A 20893-nucleotide genomic window follows, 5' to 3' on the forward strand; every position below is an offset into this window, starting at 1 on the left:
TGTGGTGTTGGGTGGTAGGAGGAGAGGGTTGTCTGTGTACATGAGGCAATTGCTACATTGCCCCAAGATGTCCAGAGTCATCAGATAGACAGGAGAGAACACTGGGAGCTGACCCTTAGACATGCCTGAATAAAATCTACTTTCCTCTACACAAGTGAGGAAAGTGAGTATAAGAGCTGCTTTTCTCTAAGCAAGTGAGGGAAGTACAAAAACTGTTTTCCTCTAGGTAAAGAGGAAGGTTGAGTGCTGTAGTAATTTGTAGCTTATTTAGTGCTAACAACAAGTTCTGAAGAAGTGCTGAGAATGAATAAGCAAATTCAAGTGTTAAAACTAAGAATCTGTACCTGGATCTTCTGGTAGATAAGCTACGTAGTGCTTACCACTCCCACTGATAAGCTAGAATGGTTCCCTCCAACACAGAAAGGCTTGGGGGGGGGGGGCTCAGAAGCTTACAAACAGTCCTGGATACAGCAAATCTGTATCTGGACTAGACTAGTTACAGGAAAGATGTCAACAGTTTACTTACTTTAGAACTGAGACTGTTTTATAATATAAATAATCAAGAGTTGTTTTCCATCAGACCACAGAAAATGTTATTTCCTATATTAAGCACTAGACTGAGGCAAATAATGCTGCCAATTAAGTATGTAAAAACAAAACCAAATGTCTGGCTCTCACACTGACTACAGTAACATGACTATACTGTTGGTGGTCTGGAGGCTTGTTGTTTCAACAAACTTTAGACTGGAAGCAGGTTTCTTGGAAGAAACTACTTCTCACACAGTTCATTTATAGTTTAGAGGACTAGTAAATGGGAACTGGAGATATAAACAGACCTGCAAGGATGCTGTTCCTTCCTTATTTTATTTTTTACATAATGCATAATTCATACTGTCCCCAGAAAATCGTCCACTTCTGGTAAAGAAAGTGTTTTAAGTCAAATAGGTAAAATATAAATAATATATATAAAAAAGTAAGCATAACTTTGCAAGAAACAATTTTTCGAAGTGAAGCAATGGCCACAGGAGTGGGTGTTTTTTAGCAATATTGGACTTTACAGAGACATTGAAAGACCTCTGTCTCTGTGTTGGTCCTCAGACTTCCTCTGGTTGTTTCATTGTCCAATACTTCCTATCTTATCATGTCTATTACTTACTGTGTAAACGGATTTCCATTCCTGTAGTTTCTAAACAGAAGTTTTATTATTTGTATGACGTGAAAGATAAACTGCATTTTGATATGAATCTGACAGAATAATACTCGTTTTTTTTTCTGTCCATCTGCTCTTTAATAATTGGACATACTTTTTTTCAATTTTAGCTAACAACCTTGTAATGTATTGAAGTCAGGAATCTTACAAATAGACCATGATAAAAAAATTGTTTCTGATTCTGTTTCTTTCTAATTAGGTATAACCTAATTAGAAAAGCCAAATTTAATATACCTTGTGTGTGTGTGTGTGTGTGTGTGTGTGTGTGTGTGTGTGTGTGTGTGTGTGTGTGTGTGTGTGTGTGTGTGTGTGTGTGTGTGTGTGTGCATGTACAGTAATAACATGAACCAGGATACATGGGAAGTTGGAATGGATTCAGGTAAAAACTGGGGAAACAAGGTAAGGCTCTTTTAAAATTATCCCCTTTGTGAAGATCCAAATGATTGAAGAACTGGACAGAGGGAAAAGTATTGAAACAGGGTGGGTGAATATGACTGTCCCAGCAGAAGACCCCAAACCGAGGGAGGGGAGGGGTCAGGGGTGATGGAATAAGAGATGAATTCAGTAAGTGCTATATCTAATAATGGATGTGATTATAAAATATATAATTACAATAATGTCTTTTGTCCACTAAAGATGCCAATTTGTTTGAAAAAAGATTATAACCTTTGTCCCTGGTAGAAGAGTTGTTTTAGCTGATATTTTAATTGATCTTAAGTTATTTACGAGAAAACTCAATTTGTCTTCATATTATTTTAGCGAGAAAGAATTTATTAATGATTTATAACCCTCTGTAGATCTAGTGTATTTCATCCACTGCTGAACCCTGTCATTCAGCTTCTTGAAAATCTATGTGAATCTGATATTAGAACTATTTTACATAATAAGGTAAAGAAGCATTAATTTAACCTCAGTAAGGCATAATGGGATTTGATAAATCATGTTTGCACTAATATACAGGAACATCTTATCAAAGCAGATAAGAGTGGGTGGTGTAATTGTTATGAAAAAAATTGATTATGTTAGTAAGATGGATGGCTTGTTAAATGTGCATACTTATGAAGAAGGCTCATAAAATCAAATCAATATAGCATATGTTAGCACAGATAGTATATTATATGATATGTTGATACAGGGTGAGATGGCAGTAATGACTATACATTTTTTAAAAGTTGAAAAACAAGTCATTCCATCAGTCTTTGTAATTCCGTACATTCATAAAGATACATTAACCCCCCTGCCCCATTGTGAATGCTGGGAGTTCTAAAACCAGTTCTTATGGCAAAGTATATAGCTCATAAAATGAAAGGGATTTTTGTAAATTTACCATACCTTTTAAAGGAGTTGTGTGAATTTCTTTCAAAAATTGTGCTTTAAATGTTTTCAGATGATATTGTGTTTTTAACCATTGATGTTAAAGACTTATATTCGGTTATTCAACATGAGGATGGCCTGGAATGGTTCCAAGATTTTTTTAATTTAGTGCTGTAGTTTAAGTACCTGGATGCATGATTACTTGTTGTATGGAGTTGGCATTATTAAACAATTATATTTATTGTGAAGAAACATTATATCACCAACAAACGGGTATCATCATGGGATAGACCTTTGCCTCTGTTTTTTTGCAAATGCAGTCATGGTATAATGAGAGAGGAAATAAATATTTAATCTTTGTGCATTTTAGACGATATTTGCATTTTTTGGAGAGACAGTAGAGACAACTTAAGGAAATTTGTAGAATACATTAATAGCACTGCAGACTTTTTACAGTTTATGCAACAAAGTTCTTGGGACAAGTTTTTTTTATCTGAAAATACAAATTACAAAAGACACAATTAATCAGGAATTTTGTCTAACATTTACGGTTAGCCCACTTACTCCAGCTCTTTATTAGATTTTTCTAGCTGTCATCAAATTTACAATAAAAAGGTACTTTTTAAAGGACAATTAGAAAGCCTAGGCTGTATGATGTCAAACTTTTTGTGGTAGAAAGTGTGAAAATTGATGGAGATGTTTAGTAGGAGAGGATGTCTGGCTATAATGTTAAACAACATAGTTAGGTGTAGCTAGCCTTAAAAGGACTGAGGACATTTATGTACCTATACTTGGAAGAGGGAATATAGGCATTGCAGTATGTAATGAAGTGAATAATGTTGGCTATCATAAAGCTATTATTATGACTTACAATATTGTTTCACAGGCTATTCAGAATGTTAGTGACAGTAATTGGAATTTGTTCTGGGCCAGTGAGGGTAACTTTACTAGGCTTAGAAATAAACCAAAAATTGGGTTCAAGAGGAATAAAAGTTTTAACATTATTACAGAAATAATGGGCTATTTTATTAATAATTCAAGAGAGAGGATAGGAACATTTAAATGGGAACAGTGTTATTAATGTGAACGTATTTTGGAAGGCCCAAATGTAAATATTGTTAATTATGGACAAATTAATGTTAGCCAGGGAATTGTTATGGCTAGGCTTGTATAGGCCCTAGGGCCGATAGCCAAGTACCAACCTATGAACCTATGAACTTCTGTTATGACTGTGGTTCAAATGGATTCTGATTCTATATGTTGCTTTATATCAAAAGAAGTCATGCTTTATATAGGTAAAACTGAAAGAACACTGACAGAAAAAAATATATGAACACATATATAATGTGGAAAAAGAAAATACGTACAATGCCCACTCTAAACATATCAGTCAAAATTTGGATAATTCTTTGGGGGTTGTCCATGAAAGGAGAGGAGACTGTAAGCAAGAGAACTCCAATGGCAACTAAGGACCTGTGCAGGAGGTTACCTAGGTCTTAATGAAAGTTTCTCCATTATAAGCATTTGAAGATGAAGCATTATAATGTATAAAGTATTGCATACATATTGTGTATAATTTTTAAGTTTTTTTACAGTATTCATGGCATGAATTTATAGCTGGTTTTTGGAAGTCCTTTGTTGTTCGTACATTATATATGTATATAATAGACACACACACACACACACACACACACACACACACACACACACACACACACACACACACACACACACACACACACACACACACACATACACACATACACACACACACACACACACACACACACACACACACACACACACACACACACACACACACACACACACATACACACACACACTCACACACACACACGCACACACACACACACACCCATGCATGCACACACATGCTTATAAATGGTGTGTGTGTGCATGCATGCATGCATGACAGTGTGCATCTGTATTTGCACTTAAAGCCATAAGGTAAGCAAAGCAGCGTGCATTGCATAAAAGTCTGCAGTGTCACTGTTACAATTCACATGAATATTAAACATTAACACTGTTTGTGACATCACCTCAGAAAGCTAAGAGTTCATCTGTGGAGTGGACAACACAGACTGTTACTCCTTCAATTTCTCCAGTACTTAGAGGAGTATGTCATGTGGCTTTTCTCAATTTAAATTTCCCTGGCCCCACAGGGTTTACTATCAAAAGATCTAAAGTCATTTGGTCTAAAGTTCATATGGTCGACAAATATGGTTGACACATGAATATTAAGTAGGTCATTTGGTCGACAGTTCATGTGATCGACAGTCTGTCAACATTATGTTGACAACAGTCAAGGATTTCCCTTGTCAGAACTGTTGTGCGACCTCAGAGTTGTAATATATAAGTAGGGGGGTGTGGGGGCGCAGGGGGGTGCAGCCCCCCTGCAAAAACACTAGTATTATTTGCATGTGTCTTCAACCATTTGAATGTCGACATTATGAATTCGATCTTTTGAACTTTTGACATTATGATTTCGACCAAATGAACGTCGACCAAATGACATTAGATCTTTTGATAGTAAACCGCCCCACAGATGTACATGTAGCTGGCTTAATTGATTGCTTGCTATCTGACAACGGCATCTACCTCATAAATTAAATAAACAGAAGTAACCTTCTGATCCTGAGCTTTTGAGAGTATATAAAAAATCAGGAGACACTTTCTTATACTAGGCTTTCGAAAATAAGCAAAACATTCTTAGTATATGGTACTTGTTGGAATAGTAAAAGTAAAAATTTCATTAAAAGAGTATTTTTCAGGTATGATTTTGGCTCTAAGAGCAAGGGTAAATGTAATATGGATGGATAATTTAGAGTAAGTAATTAGCTAGCATATTTTTAAGAAGATGGAAGAAACTGGAGTGCACATAGAAGCCTATTCATAAATAGGGAGGGCCTATAGATTCCACAGACATAAGAAACAGACATCAGGATTGAACCCAGAGCCATAAAACTGTGGGACAGATAATTTAATTGATGAGTCACTGCACTGTCCATTAGTACGTTTCCATTCAGTAGACAGATGATTAAAAAAATTTAGAAAGTTGTTTTTTATTCTTTTATAGAAATCCTATATGGTCTCATAAGGTGCTTTTGAGTAGATACTGTTAAGTAAATCACAGGTTAAAACAGCATAGTATCTCCCTGAGAAATGGAGTGATTTCATTGGAATGGAGATTACAGCAGTGGTGTTCTTGTACCAAAGAGGGTTCTAGAAAGGAGCCAGGGAACTATAGGTATGTCAACATCACTGTCATCCCAAGAAATGACAAGTCTGAAATATGTGCCCAGTAGTGGCCATTATGCAAACAGAAAGATAAGGCTGACAATGTATAAAGAAAAGCTACCAAACTGGTGAGAGGGGGAAGGACAAAGCAAAGAGTAAAGTTCAAATTGTTTAGCACTCACACAGTGAAAAAGGACAACGGGGAGGATATTATACAGATGTAGTGCAGTGTAAAAGGAAGATACAAATGTATAGAGACTATCTGAGATAGTCATTTTGTCTGCATAGGTATAGAACGTCTTCTGCAATCATCTTTTTTTGTGTTGATAGGCATATTCAAATGTCCTAGCTAGTCCGAAACATTCATTTATTACTCATTACTTCAGCATGTATTGACTTTTGCTCAAAAAGACTTCAGTCGAAGTAGAACTCAGTTTATTCTGCCCTAAAAAATTTCCACAAAATCTGTTGTACAAATCACTTCGAAAACATACCTGTGCTTTTCTTGTACTGAATTATGAATCATTTTTGAGTTATTCATAGGCTTAAATGTAGAAAAGCACAAAACCACTTTGCAGATCTTGAAACATAAGAAAATCAATGCCAGACTGGGGTCCACTTTGCAGATCTGCTTTGCTTGTACTACTGAAAAAAACAGTTATGTGAAGTCTCAAAGATTCAAAATGTTTTTAGAGATATGAGTCACTGCATTACCTTTCTTGGATACTGGAAACTACACTTGAATAACAGCAGACAGAGAGCGTTAAAATCAGTTTTCAGCTACAAGTACTCTGTTGTATATCACTTACAATACTTAACTTCATATTTTCAAGGGATTAGCTGTTGTTTTGAGATATCCGCACATTTAGCCAATTGCTTTCTTTGGATTAGTTTTACAGTATGGTAATGGAAATGTGCAAAGGCATATCATTTTATCGTTCTGTGAAGTATTTTTCATGGCATATTGGAAGCTGTGCTTAAACATTTGAGATAGCGTAAAAATGCATTTTGTTCTGTTTGGAAAACACTACAGATGCAATGGACTCCTCTTAGAATGCATACTGTATATCACTTTATTTCAGATAGTTACCTTTTGTCTTTTTGAAATATGCAGAAGTTTAGAGGATTATTTTTTTTCAGCTTAATTTTCAAGTTATGTTGATTTATAATGACAAATCAACATTCCAGGTCGATAGCCATCCCCTTATTTCTATTTCTTAATCTAACATTGACAATGACATTAACTATATTCTATATTCTCTTCATTGACATAAAGGAAATTATCACTTACTCCAAATATAGAATACAACTCAAAAAGCATGTCTTTATCCAAGTCAAGTGCCCCTGTTTCTATACAGGACATATTACCCGTCTCACTTCCATTTCTGTTCTCCAATAATAGAATTATTGAAGGCTGACCCACTTTAAAAACTGATCTTAATATTGTACATTATGCCCTGCTTGTTTACTATAATGTATGCATACAGTTTTTCTATGTAACTAATGTGAACTACTCTGTTATTGCTTACATCTCTACAGTACCTGATCTGACATAGAGGTGGAGCTGCACAGACATGAGGTCATGTTGTGCAACAGCGCCACCTGAGGTGAGGCATGATGGCCTGCATTCACCCTATGCAAGAAAAGGGACAAGCATATGAGGACATTCATCCACTAGAGAATTCATTTTTTTTTTTTTACAAAAGAATGCTGTGAGTTGTCCTTAGATGAGTCCAGGTGACAACTCACACTGCAAACATCCACACATTTGTATGGTTGCATGGTATGTATGGTAAAGACCTCAAGCAACAAAATATTTTAAAAGTGCAGCAGTGAGTTTCATAATTTTCTGTTTTTATAAAAAAATATCTACTTTACCTTTTAAAATATCAGGACTCACAGCACTCTGTCATGCACTTCTGATTATAACCCCTCTGGGAATACTATTTTTGGAAGAATTTCCTAGGTGTCTTTCCAAAGCTTGTCCACATTGTATCCTCAGACAATATCATATTGTCTTCATGCATCTCTCTCTTCAAAATATTGTCCCAGATAGATACTCTGGATTTCCATAGAGATTAATTAATGCTTTCATCTTAAGCACATTTCCCACTTTTTCTCTAGTTTGTTTTTTTAAAATGGTTATCAAAGCAACAGATGAGGACAAAATGGTACACACTACATACCTTGACTTGGTCAAAGCTTTTGACACAATTACCCACTCAGACATAGCAGAAATGCTAAATAAACTGTAAATACACCCTTATGTCACCCACTGGATTGCCAACCGGCTCACAGATAGGAAGCAGATAACCAAAACCGGGGAAGTCACCTTCACAAAGAGACCATTCTCTAGAGCCCCCAGGATTCTGTGCTGGGATCTCTCCTTTTTGGCATCTACTTTTCTGTAGTAAAACCAATACCAAAGGGCTCTGGCTGACAAAGTTTGCAGATGACTGCAAGCAAAGGGCAATCATTGAATCTCCAAATGATTTAGCCATCCTGCAGAAGGGTTTGTCTCAATAAATAATTGGTGCCAAAATCATGGACTGAAAATAAATGCCAAAAATGCATTATTGTATCCTTTGGGAAGTCATCTACCCCGAGGAACTACTACATTGACAATATGCACCTAAGAGTTAACCAAATTGTACAGGATTTGAGAACATACTGTATGCGGACAGTGACCTAATATTTGGCCAACATATGTGTATTGTTGTAAGAAAGTCCTTCTATATTGCACAGCTTATCAGCAAAAGGATTGTGTCCGGATCTAGGGATGTCATTGTCCCCCTTTACTCCGCCCTTATTAGGCCAATTATTGAATATAGTGCCCCCTTTAGCGTGCCTCTCTCCAGACACATGCAACGACTGGAATGCCCACAGAGATACCTTCCTAAAAGGATATAAGGCCTAAACAATGTGTCTTACATGGACAGACTCAAAGACTTGTCACTACACTCAGCATCCTACAGACTGATAAGTGGTGACCTGAGTCTGGCATAAAAGGCATCCTCCAACCCATTACTGATAGATTTACTGCACATCAGCAAGTCAGGTGACATCAGAAATCTCAGTCAATGGACTTAAACCTCTTTTGCAACATCAACAGAATGGTTTGGAGGGACAGGTATATCTCATAAAGGATACTGCTGCTCTGGAACAGACTCTTCATCCACATAAAACAAAGATCATCCCTATTCATATTCAAGTGCAACTTAGACTAAGACTTATGGATGAAAATACACCCCAGGACTGCACCCTGTATTACTAATGGGCCAAGGCATCTCCTAAATTGCTTATCCCATGCATGGGTCCCCTGAAATTATCTATGGTATAATCCCCAGTTATTCTCATTAGGGGTAGCATATAATTATCAACCATTGGATTGGTAAGGCCAACCTATAACCAAATGGGATAAGTTATTTTGAGCAGAGAAAGGGAAATTGGCTAGGCGTTAATGTTATATTTATATTTATATTAAGCATTTCTACTATGTCTCTCCCTTTGTAAAAAGATGATAAAAGGCGGTGTTTCCAGAAAATCATACAATATTCTAGATGATGCTTAAAGTTTTTATAAAAAGGGATTCTTGTTTTCTAGATGTGATGCCTTTCCTGTGCATTCTGCAAACCCACTACGTTTATTTACCACTTTTTGTTTCACTGTATGCCTGTTGTACATCATCTAATAAGACTAACCCAGGTCCTTTTCCATTGCTGTTATTCCTTCTGTTTTGCCTCCAGTTATGTACTCCTTTCTGGAGTTATTACTTCTAGATGTATGATTTGCATTTTTTTAAATGTATTTATGTTTCTGTTGTTTAGACAACTCATCAAAGCTTACCAAATATTTCTACACCTACATGTTTAGTGCTGTTACATATATTTGTGCCATTGTACTAATAGGAAAAGGCAAAGTTTTCTTTCTAGACCTTCTACATTGTCTGTTATACGGACATTAAAAATAACTATCTACAGTGTACAGTCCTTTATTGACCTTATTGGTATACATTTCATGTGTGATCTTCATTTAATATTTTCTTCTGTGCCCTTCTGTCTAGCTAAAGTTTTGTTCATGACAGCACACTGCAATCCATTTCACACCTATTTGATATTTTTCAGTAATCATTTGTAGTACATGGAGCACCATGATTGCACTCTGAATTTTGGAGAAAGGCAGCCTTGTTAAGCACCTTACTGATGTTGTTTTGCTCAGCACCTCTTAGTGCTTTTATGCACTAGTTCAATGCTTGAGCATAGTAGTGGCCAGTGCCGGCCACCACAGAAGAGATCCAAGACGCTAAAAGAGCTTTACAAGCTGTTTTATACTACACTATCACACAAAAGTGTGTCAGACTGAAATGTCTAACAGCTTTTAAAACCATTCATTAGCTTCTGGCCACTGTCTGTGAGGCAGTGCTGTTTTAAGTCTTCCAAAGTCGTTAAACAATCGGTGCTCTAACACTTTTCTCTATAACTAGAATGACACCAGAGAAGCTAAAGTTCCATGTTCTATGAAGAACTATGATTGGGTCTCTCTGATTATGTCAGTTACTCAGTAGTTTTTCATATTGATAGCATGATTCACCTCTTTAAGCTTCATTTTGCATCAATCTCTAGGTGAATTTCTTGATATCCATGTCTCAAACCCATAATAACTTGGTTATTATTAGAGACCCAATCAATCCTCTATGTGATATGTAGAACAAAGTCAAATACCTTGCTAAAGTGGGCCAAGTCTGCAGTAGCTATCTTGTCTGGTGCCCTAGGTACCAGATGAATGACCCCATCAGATTTGTCTGGCTGCTAGTCCGTACTGCCTTGTCACACAATGGCTAGTAAATAATCCAGAATGCTTTCCTCCTGTAGTGATTCTGTGATTCTTTCTGCTTTAAGACTAACACAATTGTATTTTTTTAGTCTTTGACTTCCCACCTGTTTTTTGTAAGTAAAAGAGTATGTCCCTTTCCAGTTTTCAGAAATCTTACCCACCTACCAAGACCTGTAAGAACATTTACTTACTTTACATTTGTTAACTGGGAAAGTCCTACTTGGAACGGGCCAATTTTCAGCAGAGACCCGGGGAAAAATGATCCAGATGCATGTCTTTGTAACGTGGGAGGAAACCTGAGTACCCGGAGGAAACCCACACAAACATAAGAAGGACATGCAGACTCCAGACAGAAGGCACCCCAGCTGAGAATCAAACTGGAGAACCTCTTCTCTTACTGTGAGGCGACAACACTACTGCTGCACCACTGCGCCGTCCACTAGTTTAGTTTTTAGTTGTATCAGCTCTCCCTCAATTTCCAGTTACCTTATAAAGAATCTTATTGGACTCCATTGACTTGTCCAACCTTTTTCTTGGGAGGCCATTCATGGGACATTTTTCTTTGAAATGACTGGTATATCTATGATCTAATGTGACAACACTAACCCAGAAACTGTACTTTTGGGTTCTATCAAGGCAGTGAATTATGAAAAAAAGACAAAGTAACACTAACTTAAAATAAAAACACTTATATGAAAAATAAATGGAAACCCAATATTCCCTCTCATTTTACTAGATTTGTATAAGGAATATTACAAATAAAATATCATTTGGATTGAAGGGCTGTGTCCATTCTCTTATACCTGAGTCACTAAAAAACAATAAGCTGAAACATTTAGAATAAAGTGAGGCATTTACCTGTCAAAATAACTCATTCAGCACTACAGACTAAAACGTTACACATTGCAACAAATAGATTAAAAGATATATGGGTATGAAAACTGATACTCTGGATTCATTACTGAGATGGGTAACATCCCGTGGCCTTTGGTTAACTACTGTAAGAACACAGGAGAAGTACATGCTGAAGTCCGATTTGATAGAGGCACGCTGCTGATGCAAAAAATGACAAAGTCTGCCTTAGAACAGCCCACAATGCAAAAGAGAAGGATGAGACAAGGTTATAAACAGTTTGACAGTTATATCAAATGTTAAATTATGCCATAAGCTTTTATTTCTGTAAATTACTAGTGAATGAGCTATAATATATGCACCATCAATGATTAATATGATTTATAAGATATGGAATAAATTACTGTTCTTTAGTCAAACTTGTTGTAATCATGGCATCAGTTAATTACCTGATACTAGTCTGGTTAAAAAGAGGGCTGTCTCACCAGTTCTTACTATCTCTTCCATCAGGATTTGTCACTGTGAGGGAGATGATGAAAGCCCACTAATAACACCATGCCGATGTACTGGGACCCTGCGTTTTGTGCACCAGTCCTGTTTGCACCAGTGGATTAAGAGCTCTGACACCAGATGTTGTGAACTCTGCAAGTACGAATTCATAATGGAGACGAAGCTGAAGCCTCTTCGGAAGGTACAGTACTGAAAAGGCTTTTATGCTCATTTGTTATATTCTAAGCTTCTAGCATGTTCCATGGCCAATGCACTACATGAAGAGTATTGACATAATTTAAAAAATTGCATTTTAAGTGGAGTGTAACCAAATACCAAAAAAAAAAAAAACAAATGCCATGTCCTAGTTTGGGAATATAATTAGGAGTAAGTAATACTGATTTCACTGTAGAACTGTTTTTGTTATTAGACAACAGAGTTTAGTATTGGGTCCCTAAAGCAGTATATTGTCCATTAAATGGTAATACTTTACTGACTGTATAACTGAACATACCAGCTGATAAGGTTTACATTGTTGACGTTGATAATCTAAGTATACAGAAATATACTTTCTTTCACTTTAAGTTACATACATCAGCATCCATTACTGTATTGAATATGAAGTGATTGTACCAAGGTGCAATTTTTTTGGTGTTGAAACAATCTATTTTACACATACTTTGTTTATTTTAAACAAATACAGGTTATTGCATGTGATACGATATATACCTTTAACCAGTCCTGCCAGCAACATGATGTTTTTCGGTTCTGATAGATGTTCAGTCCATTATACCTGTTGCATACAGATGCTGGAGAACCTAAACTAATTTATGTTGTTTATTTTCATTTTTTGCCCAAGAATGCACTACTGGGAAGTCCTAATTTTTGGAAAACCCTTCTTCAGAAATACTAAAGTATATAACATTCCTAAACATGGCTGCACTGGTAGCATATGAAAAGTAAATCCCCAAAGACCAATTAGCTTGACAGTGCAGAGAGTACAGGATGGGTGTGCATATTGGGGTTGGGAGGGTGGCCTAACAGTTAAGGTGTTTGCCTTACAAACACAAGGTACAGGGTTTGAATCTCACAGGGGATAACTGGCTAGGCTCAAAATGGCTCACAAGGGCAGTTAGCCTAGTACTAACCTATGAACATATGAACCTATATCCTGAGGAGGTGGTTCTGTGCAGGATGAATCTCCGATGGATCCCTGATGGAGGCAAGGGCTTACAGACAGTTACTGGACTGAGGCATAAAAGATCGCTGAGGAGGCATGAACAATCTATGGGCTCAGGGCAGGCAGGCATTCAAGCAACAGCTCATAGCCTCCCAACCTAATAATGTATATATGTTGTCCTCATAATGGATTGGGAATGAGGCTAAAAGCAAACTCCCTCACCTAGTTGCAGTATGATGATGCTCTGACTGGCTTTCTTACTCTGCAGTGCTGGCCGGTATAATCTCTAGGAATCTATACTTGGAGTTAGAGTCTGTGTATGCAGAAACCCAACCAAAAAAGATACCCTTCTGTTGCCGTTTACACCACAGTGCCTGCTATGGTATGGGAACTGCAGAGAATGGGACTTTAGGGAGCTGTCAATGAAGGAGTCTGAGATCAACAGCTAGTGGGGTAAAAAGTAAGGAAAAAAAAACACATTCATATATATAAAAAACATCTGTGAAACATTTCAGGATAACATACAATATGACTGAGAGCAATTCGTCTTGAAATAATAATATATACTTCATTCATGGAAAATATTAATTTGAGAAAGGAATGGATGTAAAAGTTAATGGAAACTATAAAGATGAGATGTATGCAAAGGTACTATATGAGAGCAAATGAGGAAACTTGCCCTAGACTATAAACATTGCCAAAAGTTAAAATTAAAAAGTCAGTACACTGCATTAAAATGCATGATACTCCACTGATTATTTATAAAGGTAATGGCTATAAGAATGACATGTTCTCCTACCACATAATGCTGTAGAGATGCCTATACAGGGATGTACAGATATGGGTTTTGAAAGGAAAGCACATATTTGAGTGCTACAACTATACTGTAGACTTCTCTAGTCTACAGGGACTAAAAAAAAATACTAGCACAAGCCTGCAATGAACTAAAAAAAAAAAACTGCTAGCACATCAGGCTGTAAATTTGTGTGACTAAGGACAAAGGTTAAAAGACTGCACGGGGTATCATACAGGTTTTTATATATTTAATGACGTTTTGTTTTAGCTACTGTCCATAGATATGTGTTGGGATATTCAGCTAATGACCATAATTATGTGATGGATCAGTTTTTCCTTACTTGCTATTATCAGACAACTATGTGTAAATCTCATCTGTATGTTCTTAAATAACCAATACTTATCAGGTTACATTAATAATAAGCATGTGTTGCAGACCATGGCTTACAGTGATAAAACCCTAATTATGCCCCAGGCAACCCAGGTTGGATTAGTATATCAGGTGTTTTGGGAACTGCATGGTGTGCCTATTCTGGAGAGGAAGGGCATGCACATGCCCATTCCTTATGTTCCCATTGGAGGCTCAGGACACATAAGAAGGCATGTCCTAAAAGCAGAATAGATGGGGACATTGGCTGAGTCACACCAGAGGTAGGATGATATGCCACATGTCCCACTGTATGGACGATAAGGCAGAGACAGGTGTACAGAGGGGGAAATGAGGACGCTTCTTTTCTGATAGATAAGAAGTAAAACAACTGGCAGCAATATGAAGCTGCGCCAGAATGCCTGGATCCCCTCACTAGCCCTGGGCATGGATATGAGTAAGTCCTGTGTTATGTGGTAGTGCCCTGTAGACCCAATGAATGAAGAGAGGCACTGGTGCCAGTGAAGTTAATACAAACAAAAAATAAATAAATAAATAAACACGTGTTACTTGCTGCTGGTATCCTTTTGAAGAATGGTTGACTATTTATTTATTTATTTATTTAACATTTGTTAACCGGGCTAGTCTAACTGGAGACATCTCCATTTTCAGCAGAGGCCCGGGGAGAAAAGCTCCACATGGTACAAACAGTTTATAACATAAAAATGATAAGAACAAAGTTTGATTGGATGAGCAAGTATAGTGCCACAAAAATGGGAATTAAATCCTGGTTTAGTAATACATATATTTAGCAGTTTCGACATATATGTAAGAAAAAGAAAACATGATAAATAAGAATAGAGAAAGGAAATAAAAATATAAGAACCACATAATAGTGAGCAGGTAAAGAGTAGAGGAAGATAGAAGGAGAGAGACTAATAAAGGTTGTCACTTTTTCTCCAATATGTATTATAATCCATGTACTAAATGGGGCAGGTATCTGTGTACAGAACCTTTAGCATTATCTGCGGAAGGATAACTGAAGCACTGACCCAATTAAATTCTGTGGTGGAAGAATTAGACATCTTTGGACTAGTGACCCTTCGTCCACTGTCCCAGCAAAAAGGATGCATTTCAAGGTCATGTATTTTGAATTGTAAATGGCAACTGCATGCTAAGACAGAAGATGACAAACATCATTGCTTAATACCTGAACAATGCTCATTCCATTGACAAATAGCAGTGTTTCCTTCAATATAAGTAATCATGTTACTAATAAAGGTCATTGCTTTCTTTTTTGTAAGCAGTCTTATATAATGGCCATGATGCTGAACCAGGCTCTCAGATATCTTTTGAAGCAAACAAACCTACAGTGGTCACAACCAGAAATCATGCCTGATCCTTGCAATGAGCATGTTCCTTCAGTCTTAAAAATGGAATTAATATTGATTTAAGAAACATGCAACTCTCCTTGAAAAAGGGATATGAAACATGTGAAGATGGTTTTAAGGCCATATTGCCATTGCTGTTCAACTATGATAGTATGTTTGAAGACAACACTTTAAAAACTTGTGTTAAAGCTCTTGAATTTATAACATTTAGTGTATAAACATAGTGCACATATATACACAAATTTGTTATATTTCAGATGACTACTCCATAAGTAGCAAAGTTCTACACCAGTCTTCTGAAGTAATGTTTACTGCCACCTCTCGGAACAAAATACAAATAATGATTTGCACTCCTGTTTATCAATATTCATGAATGTGTTGTGTATTATATTAAGGATACCTGTTGTCAAAGTGAATATATTCTGTTATTTTGGGGTAAGACTATGAGGCTTAATTTTCACTGGCTACTCTATCTAGCTTGGTTATCACCTGTTATGATCTTTGCCTTCATACGCATAAGATTGCTGTACAGATCTCTAGCACCATACATTGAACCATACTGCAAGAACATGTGTTTATTGCTTATACTTTTCTCCCTATGAATTTTATAACATTATCATTAATTATGCCACCTGTACACTGCAACTATTCTGACTACATCTGATGTTACTCTTAGTTACTCTTGGGGGTGTGGGGTGAGATGTAAATCTTTCAAAGGATTCCTAGTTAGATTGTTGGTGTCCACATACCACTCTTGAAATAAATGAATATGATAAATGTCATTTGAAGACAACAGGGAGGCAAGGAGGCAGTACTAGCAACACATAAATTGGCAATGGCTGTAGAATCAACAGAAAGTAGTATACAATACAGAGGTTATACCAGGAAATGAGAAAAGGGACTGCAGAGGTTATACTAGGAAAAGGAAATGAGAAAAGGGACTGCACAAGTTACACCAGGAAAAGGAAATAAGAAAAAGGACTGCACAGGTCCTACCAGGAAAAGGAAATGAGAATAGGGACTGCACAGGCTACACCAGGAAAAGGAAATGAGAACAGGGACTGCACAGGTCATACCAGGAAAAGGAAATGAGAACAGGGACTGCACAGGTCATACCAGGAAAAGGAAATGAGAAAAGGGACTGCACAAGTTACACCAGGAAAAGGAAATGAGAAACTAGACTGCACAAGCCACACCAATGAAAAGAAATAAGAATAGGGACTGCACAGGCTACACCAGGAAAAGGAAATAAGAATAGGGACTGCACAGGTCATACCAGGAAAAGGAAATGAGAAAAGGGACTGCACAGGCTACACCAGGAAAAGGAAATGAGAATAGGGACTGAACAGACTACACCAGGAAAAGGAAATGAGAAAAGGGACTGCACCGGCTACACCAGGAAAAGAAAATGAGAATAAGGACTACACAGGCTACACCAGGAAAAGGAAATGAGAAAAGGGACTGCACCGGCTACACCAGGAAAAGGAAATGAGAATAGGGACTGCACAGGCTACACCAGGAAAAGGAAATGAGAAAAGGGACTGCACAGGCTACACCAGGAAAAGGAAATGAGAATAGGGATTGCACAGGCTACACCAGGAAAAGGAAATGAGAAAAGGGACTGCACAGGTCATACCAGGAAAAGGAAATGAGAAAAGAGACTGCACCGGCTATACCAGGAAAAGGAAATGAGAATAGGGACTGCACAGGCTACACCAGGAAAAGGAAATGAGAAAAGGGACTGCACAGGCTACACCAGGAAAAGGAAATGAGAATAGGGATTGCACAGGTTACACCAGGAAAAGGAAATGAGAATAGGGACTAGACAGGCTACACCAGGCAAAGGAAATGAGAATAGGGACTGCACAGGTCATACCAGGAAAAGGAAATGAGGAAAGGGACTGCACAGGTCATACCAGGAAAAGGAAATGAGAAAAGGGACTGCACAGGCTACACCAGGAAAAGGAAATGAAAATAGGGACTGGAAAGGTTATACCTGGATAAGGAAATGACAAAGGAGACTGCAGATGTTATACAAGTAAAAGGAAATGAGAAAAGGGAAAACAGAGATTACACAAGGAAAAGGAGACAGAAAATGGACTGCAGAGGTTATACCAGCAAAAAGATTTGAGAAAAGGGACTTTAGAGGTTATACCAGGAAAGGAAATGAGAAAAAAAGACTGCAGATGTTATACCAGAAAAAGGAAATGAGAAAGGGAAGTGATGGTAAACTGAGAACAGAAAGTTTAGCTAAATTGTTCACATACAGTGTCATGTAATATGTCAAGAGTGACTCCATTAAGTTGAGCACTGATTTTTGAGAGAGATAACTAGCAACTCTTCAAAACTATTACAAATTACCCTGAGATCATCAACATGAGACCTAGTTATACCAATTGGTGGGCAAGGACAGAAGTCCATGCCTGGAGAATTGGGGGGATTGCCTCTGTACAGAAAATGTCAATTTCATTGCCTGTTTTGCTCTTAACTCATCTGAATGTGCTGTGATGTGTTAAACATCAGTATAACTTAACTATATCATTTACATAGAGTTAAATGTGTCAAATGTTACCCAGACCTTTTTGAATGGAGTTACTTTCTAATGCCAGTCAGAACCAATTCATAATGGAGTTCTAGAAATTGTATTCTCAGATAAGACTGAAAAATGGATTTTATATCGGGAAATTGGTAGCCTTTTCAACATGTGATACACTTAATCATAAAGACAGATCAATCAAACATAAGGAAAGTAGATTTGAGACAGTTAAGTTACGACAGGTCATAACACCTGGACTATATTTCATTGTCAAGGCCTCAAGTGAATCAAAATCAAATTGTTAGACTACAAGTATTTAAACATCTTATGCATAGGTTCGGGTGACTTAATGTAGGTAGGAGAGAACAGAGAAAGAATAAGAGGACCGTGAGAGTACTGATTTTAATGGACGTGAGATCCAAGTTTAATAGTACCAGCTACAAGTATTAGGATTGAGAGAAGGAGTTGAGCAGGTCTGATAAAATTCACTAGAAATATTTTGAAAGGTGGGTTATTCAAATTGTGACTCTATTTTAAAAACAAGGTGCCAAGTGTTAGACATGCTTCATTGATACATAAAGTACAGACAGTGTCTTCCATAGCCTTGTATTACTAATGTCTAAACTCTAACTGAATAGCGTTTGGTAGGAGCTGGGAGCTCTAACTGGTCCATGTTGTGCACGTAGCGATTTTGATAGGCATGTTAGTGATTTAGGGAAAATTGTGCTAAATGACTGAATTACCATTGCATTTTTTTGCATACATTCCTTTAAGAAGACAGAATTGCCTGCCAAGATCAACATCTCAAAAACAGAAAAATAACCTGTTGCAAAAATGTCAAAACATGAAAAGCATTATTCCTATAACTCCAACTCAGTGCTTTTCATTATGAGTCATGTCATGTGAGAATACAACAAGCTACATGGCTCCTTAATTCTTTGTTCTGAAAATGTTTTGTTTCATCACTGAAATTTAATGTGTCTTATTTTTGTAGACAGCAATGAAGTTTACCAAAATCAGTGATCACAACTGCAAAATTTTCGGCTATGTTTTACCTTATTTGAGACCTGAGACAGAGAATTCAGTTTTTGGAATACATCACTTTTTAGAAAGTGTGCCTTCTCTGTGAAGTCCACATGTTCCCCTTTATCCAAATGGATGCATTTTGTTAGGCACTTCACTTTTTACTCCCACATCCCAAAGACATAAGTGAATTGCCAATCCTCTAAATTGGTCTTAGGGGTGTGTGTGTGCATGAGAGTAAGTAAGTAAGTGTGTGTGTGGGTTTGTGTGTGTGTGTGTGTGTGTGTGTGTGTGTGTGTGTGTGTGTGTGTGTGTGTGTGTGTGTGTGTGTGTGTGTGTGTGTGTGTTTGTGTATACATGTGTCCATTTGTGTGTGTGGGTGTGAGTGCACATGCATGTCTGTCACGTGTGGGCAGATGCATGTGTGTCTTTCTGTGCAGGTATGTGTTTCTCTATGTCTGTCTGTATGCACACATGTATGTATATGTATATGCAGCCTTGTAGCTAAGGGGTTAGAGCATTGGCCTAGTAAACCAGGGGTCATGAGTTCACATTTAATCAAGGCCTCCATTTGCTCTTTGGGGTGGGTTTGGCATAAGGGTTAAAGTCTTCATTTCAAAGACACAAGGTATGGGGTTTGATTCTGCCCATGGGTAATTGGCTAGACTTAAAAAATGGCTCTTCAGGGCAGTTTGACTAGTTTACCTACGAATTATATATATATATATATATATATATATATATATATATATATATATATATATATATTCCCTCAATTTTGTTGGTTATTACAAATTTTGACAGCATTCATGCCAACCAAATATCTTTGACAGAAAACTTATCAACAGTAATACAAGATGGCTATAATACTGGGGATGGGGAATTTGTCATCTCCCTAGTGTTGTGCAATCTTGGAGTTGGTTAATATAATGGGAGTGGGGTTACATGGGCGGGTAAGGGGAGGGCTTCCCCCTGCAAAATAATTTACTTTTTTTAAATGGTTACTCTGAGATTATTTCTTACAGCATGTGCTATGATGGCTACATATTGTTTTTCCCATTCTTGATTATTTTAAGTGTATTCATGTATATGTGTGTACATATACATATATATATATATATATATATATATATATATATATATATATGTGTGTGTGTGTGTGTGTGTGCGTGTGTGTGTATATTTTTTTATCTGCCTATCTGTCGATCCATCTATATCTCTATCTATTTGTTGTTTCCTTAATGAGGATGACGGTGATAGCAAGCTGTGCAAGACAGACCAGCAATAGTCACCAGATCATCCTGGGTGATCTGCAGACACTCCCTGGACAGCTGAGAGATGTAATCTGTTCAGCATGTCCTAGAGGTGCTTCAGGACCTCTTCCCTCTGGATTTTGCCTGGTCCAGTCATGTAGGAGGCAACAAGGGATATCCAGATTTGGTGATCAGATGACTTCCAATGGCTTCTGTCAATCTGGAGGAGTAATAGCTTTACTCTGATATCCTCCTGGACTACCACATTCCTCACCCTGTCATGGTGAGTGAGTCTAGCTACCCTATTAAAGATCCTAATTTCTGCTTTTGGTATCTCTCACCTCATCCATTCATCAGTACCAAAGCTTGTGATCACTGGTGATGATAGAGAT

The 20893-nt window shown here is 37.2% G+C and overlaps 1 protein-coding gene across 1 annotated transcript in view; it reads left to right on the forward strand.

Moving 5' to 3' along the window:
- MARCHF1 (membrane associated ring-CH-type finger 1) overlaps positions 1-20893 on the forward strand; it is a 1304024-nt gene that overhangs the window by 797473 nt on the left and 485658 nt on the right. The window contains exon 4 of the mRNA XM_044062214.1: positions 11978-12158. Within this exon, the coding sequence (XP_043918149.1) occupies positions 11978-12158 (181 nt within the window). The remainder of the gene's footprint in view (positions 1-11977; positions 12159-20893) is intronic.

The sequence above is a fragment of the Protopterus annectens genome, chromosome 2.part1 (assembly GCF_019279795.1).
Source record: "Protopterus annectens isolate FY-2018-M chromosome 2.part1, PAN1.0, whole genome shotgun sequence".
NCBI classification, from domain to species: Eukaryota; Metazoa; Chordata; order Ceratodontiformes; family Protopteridae; genus Protopterus; species Protopterus annectens.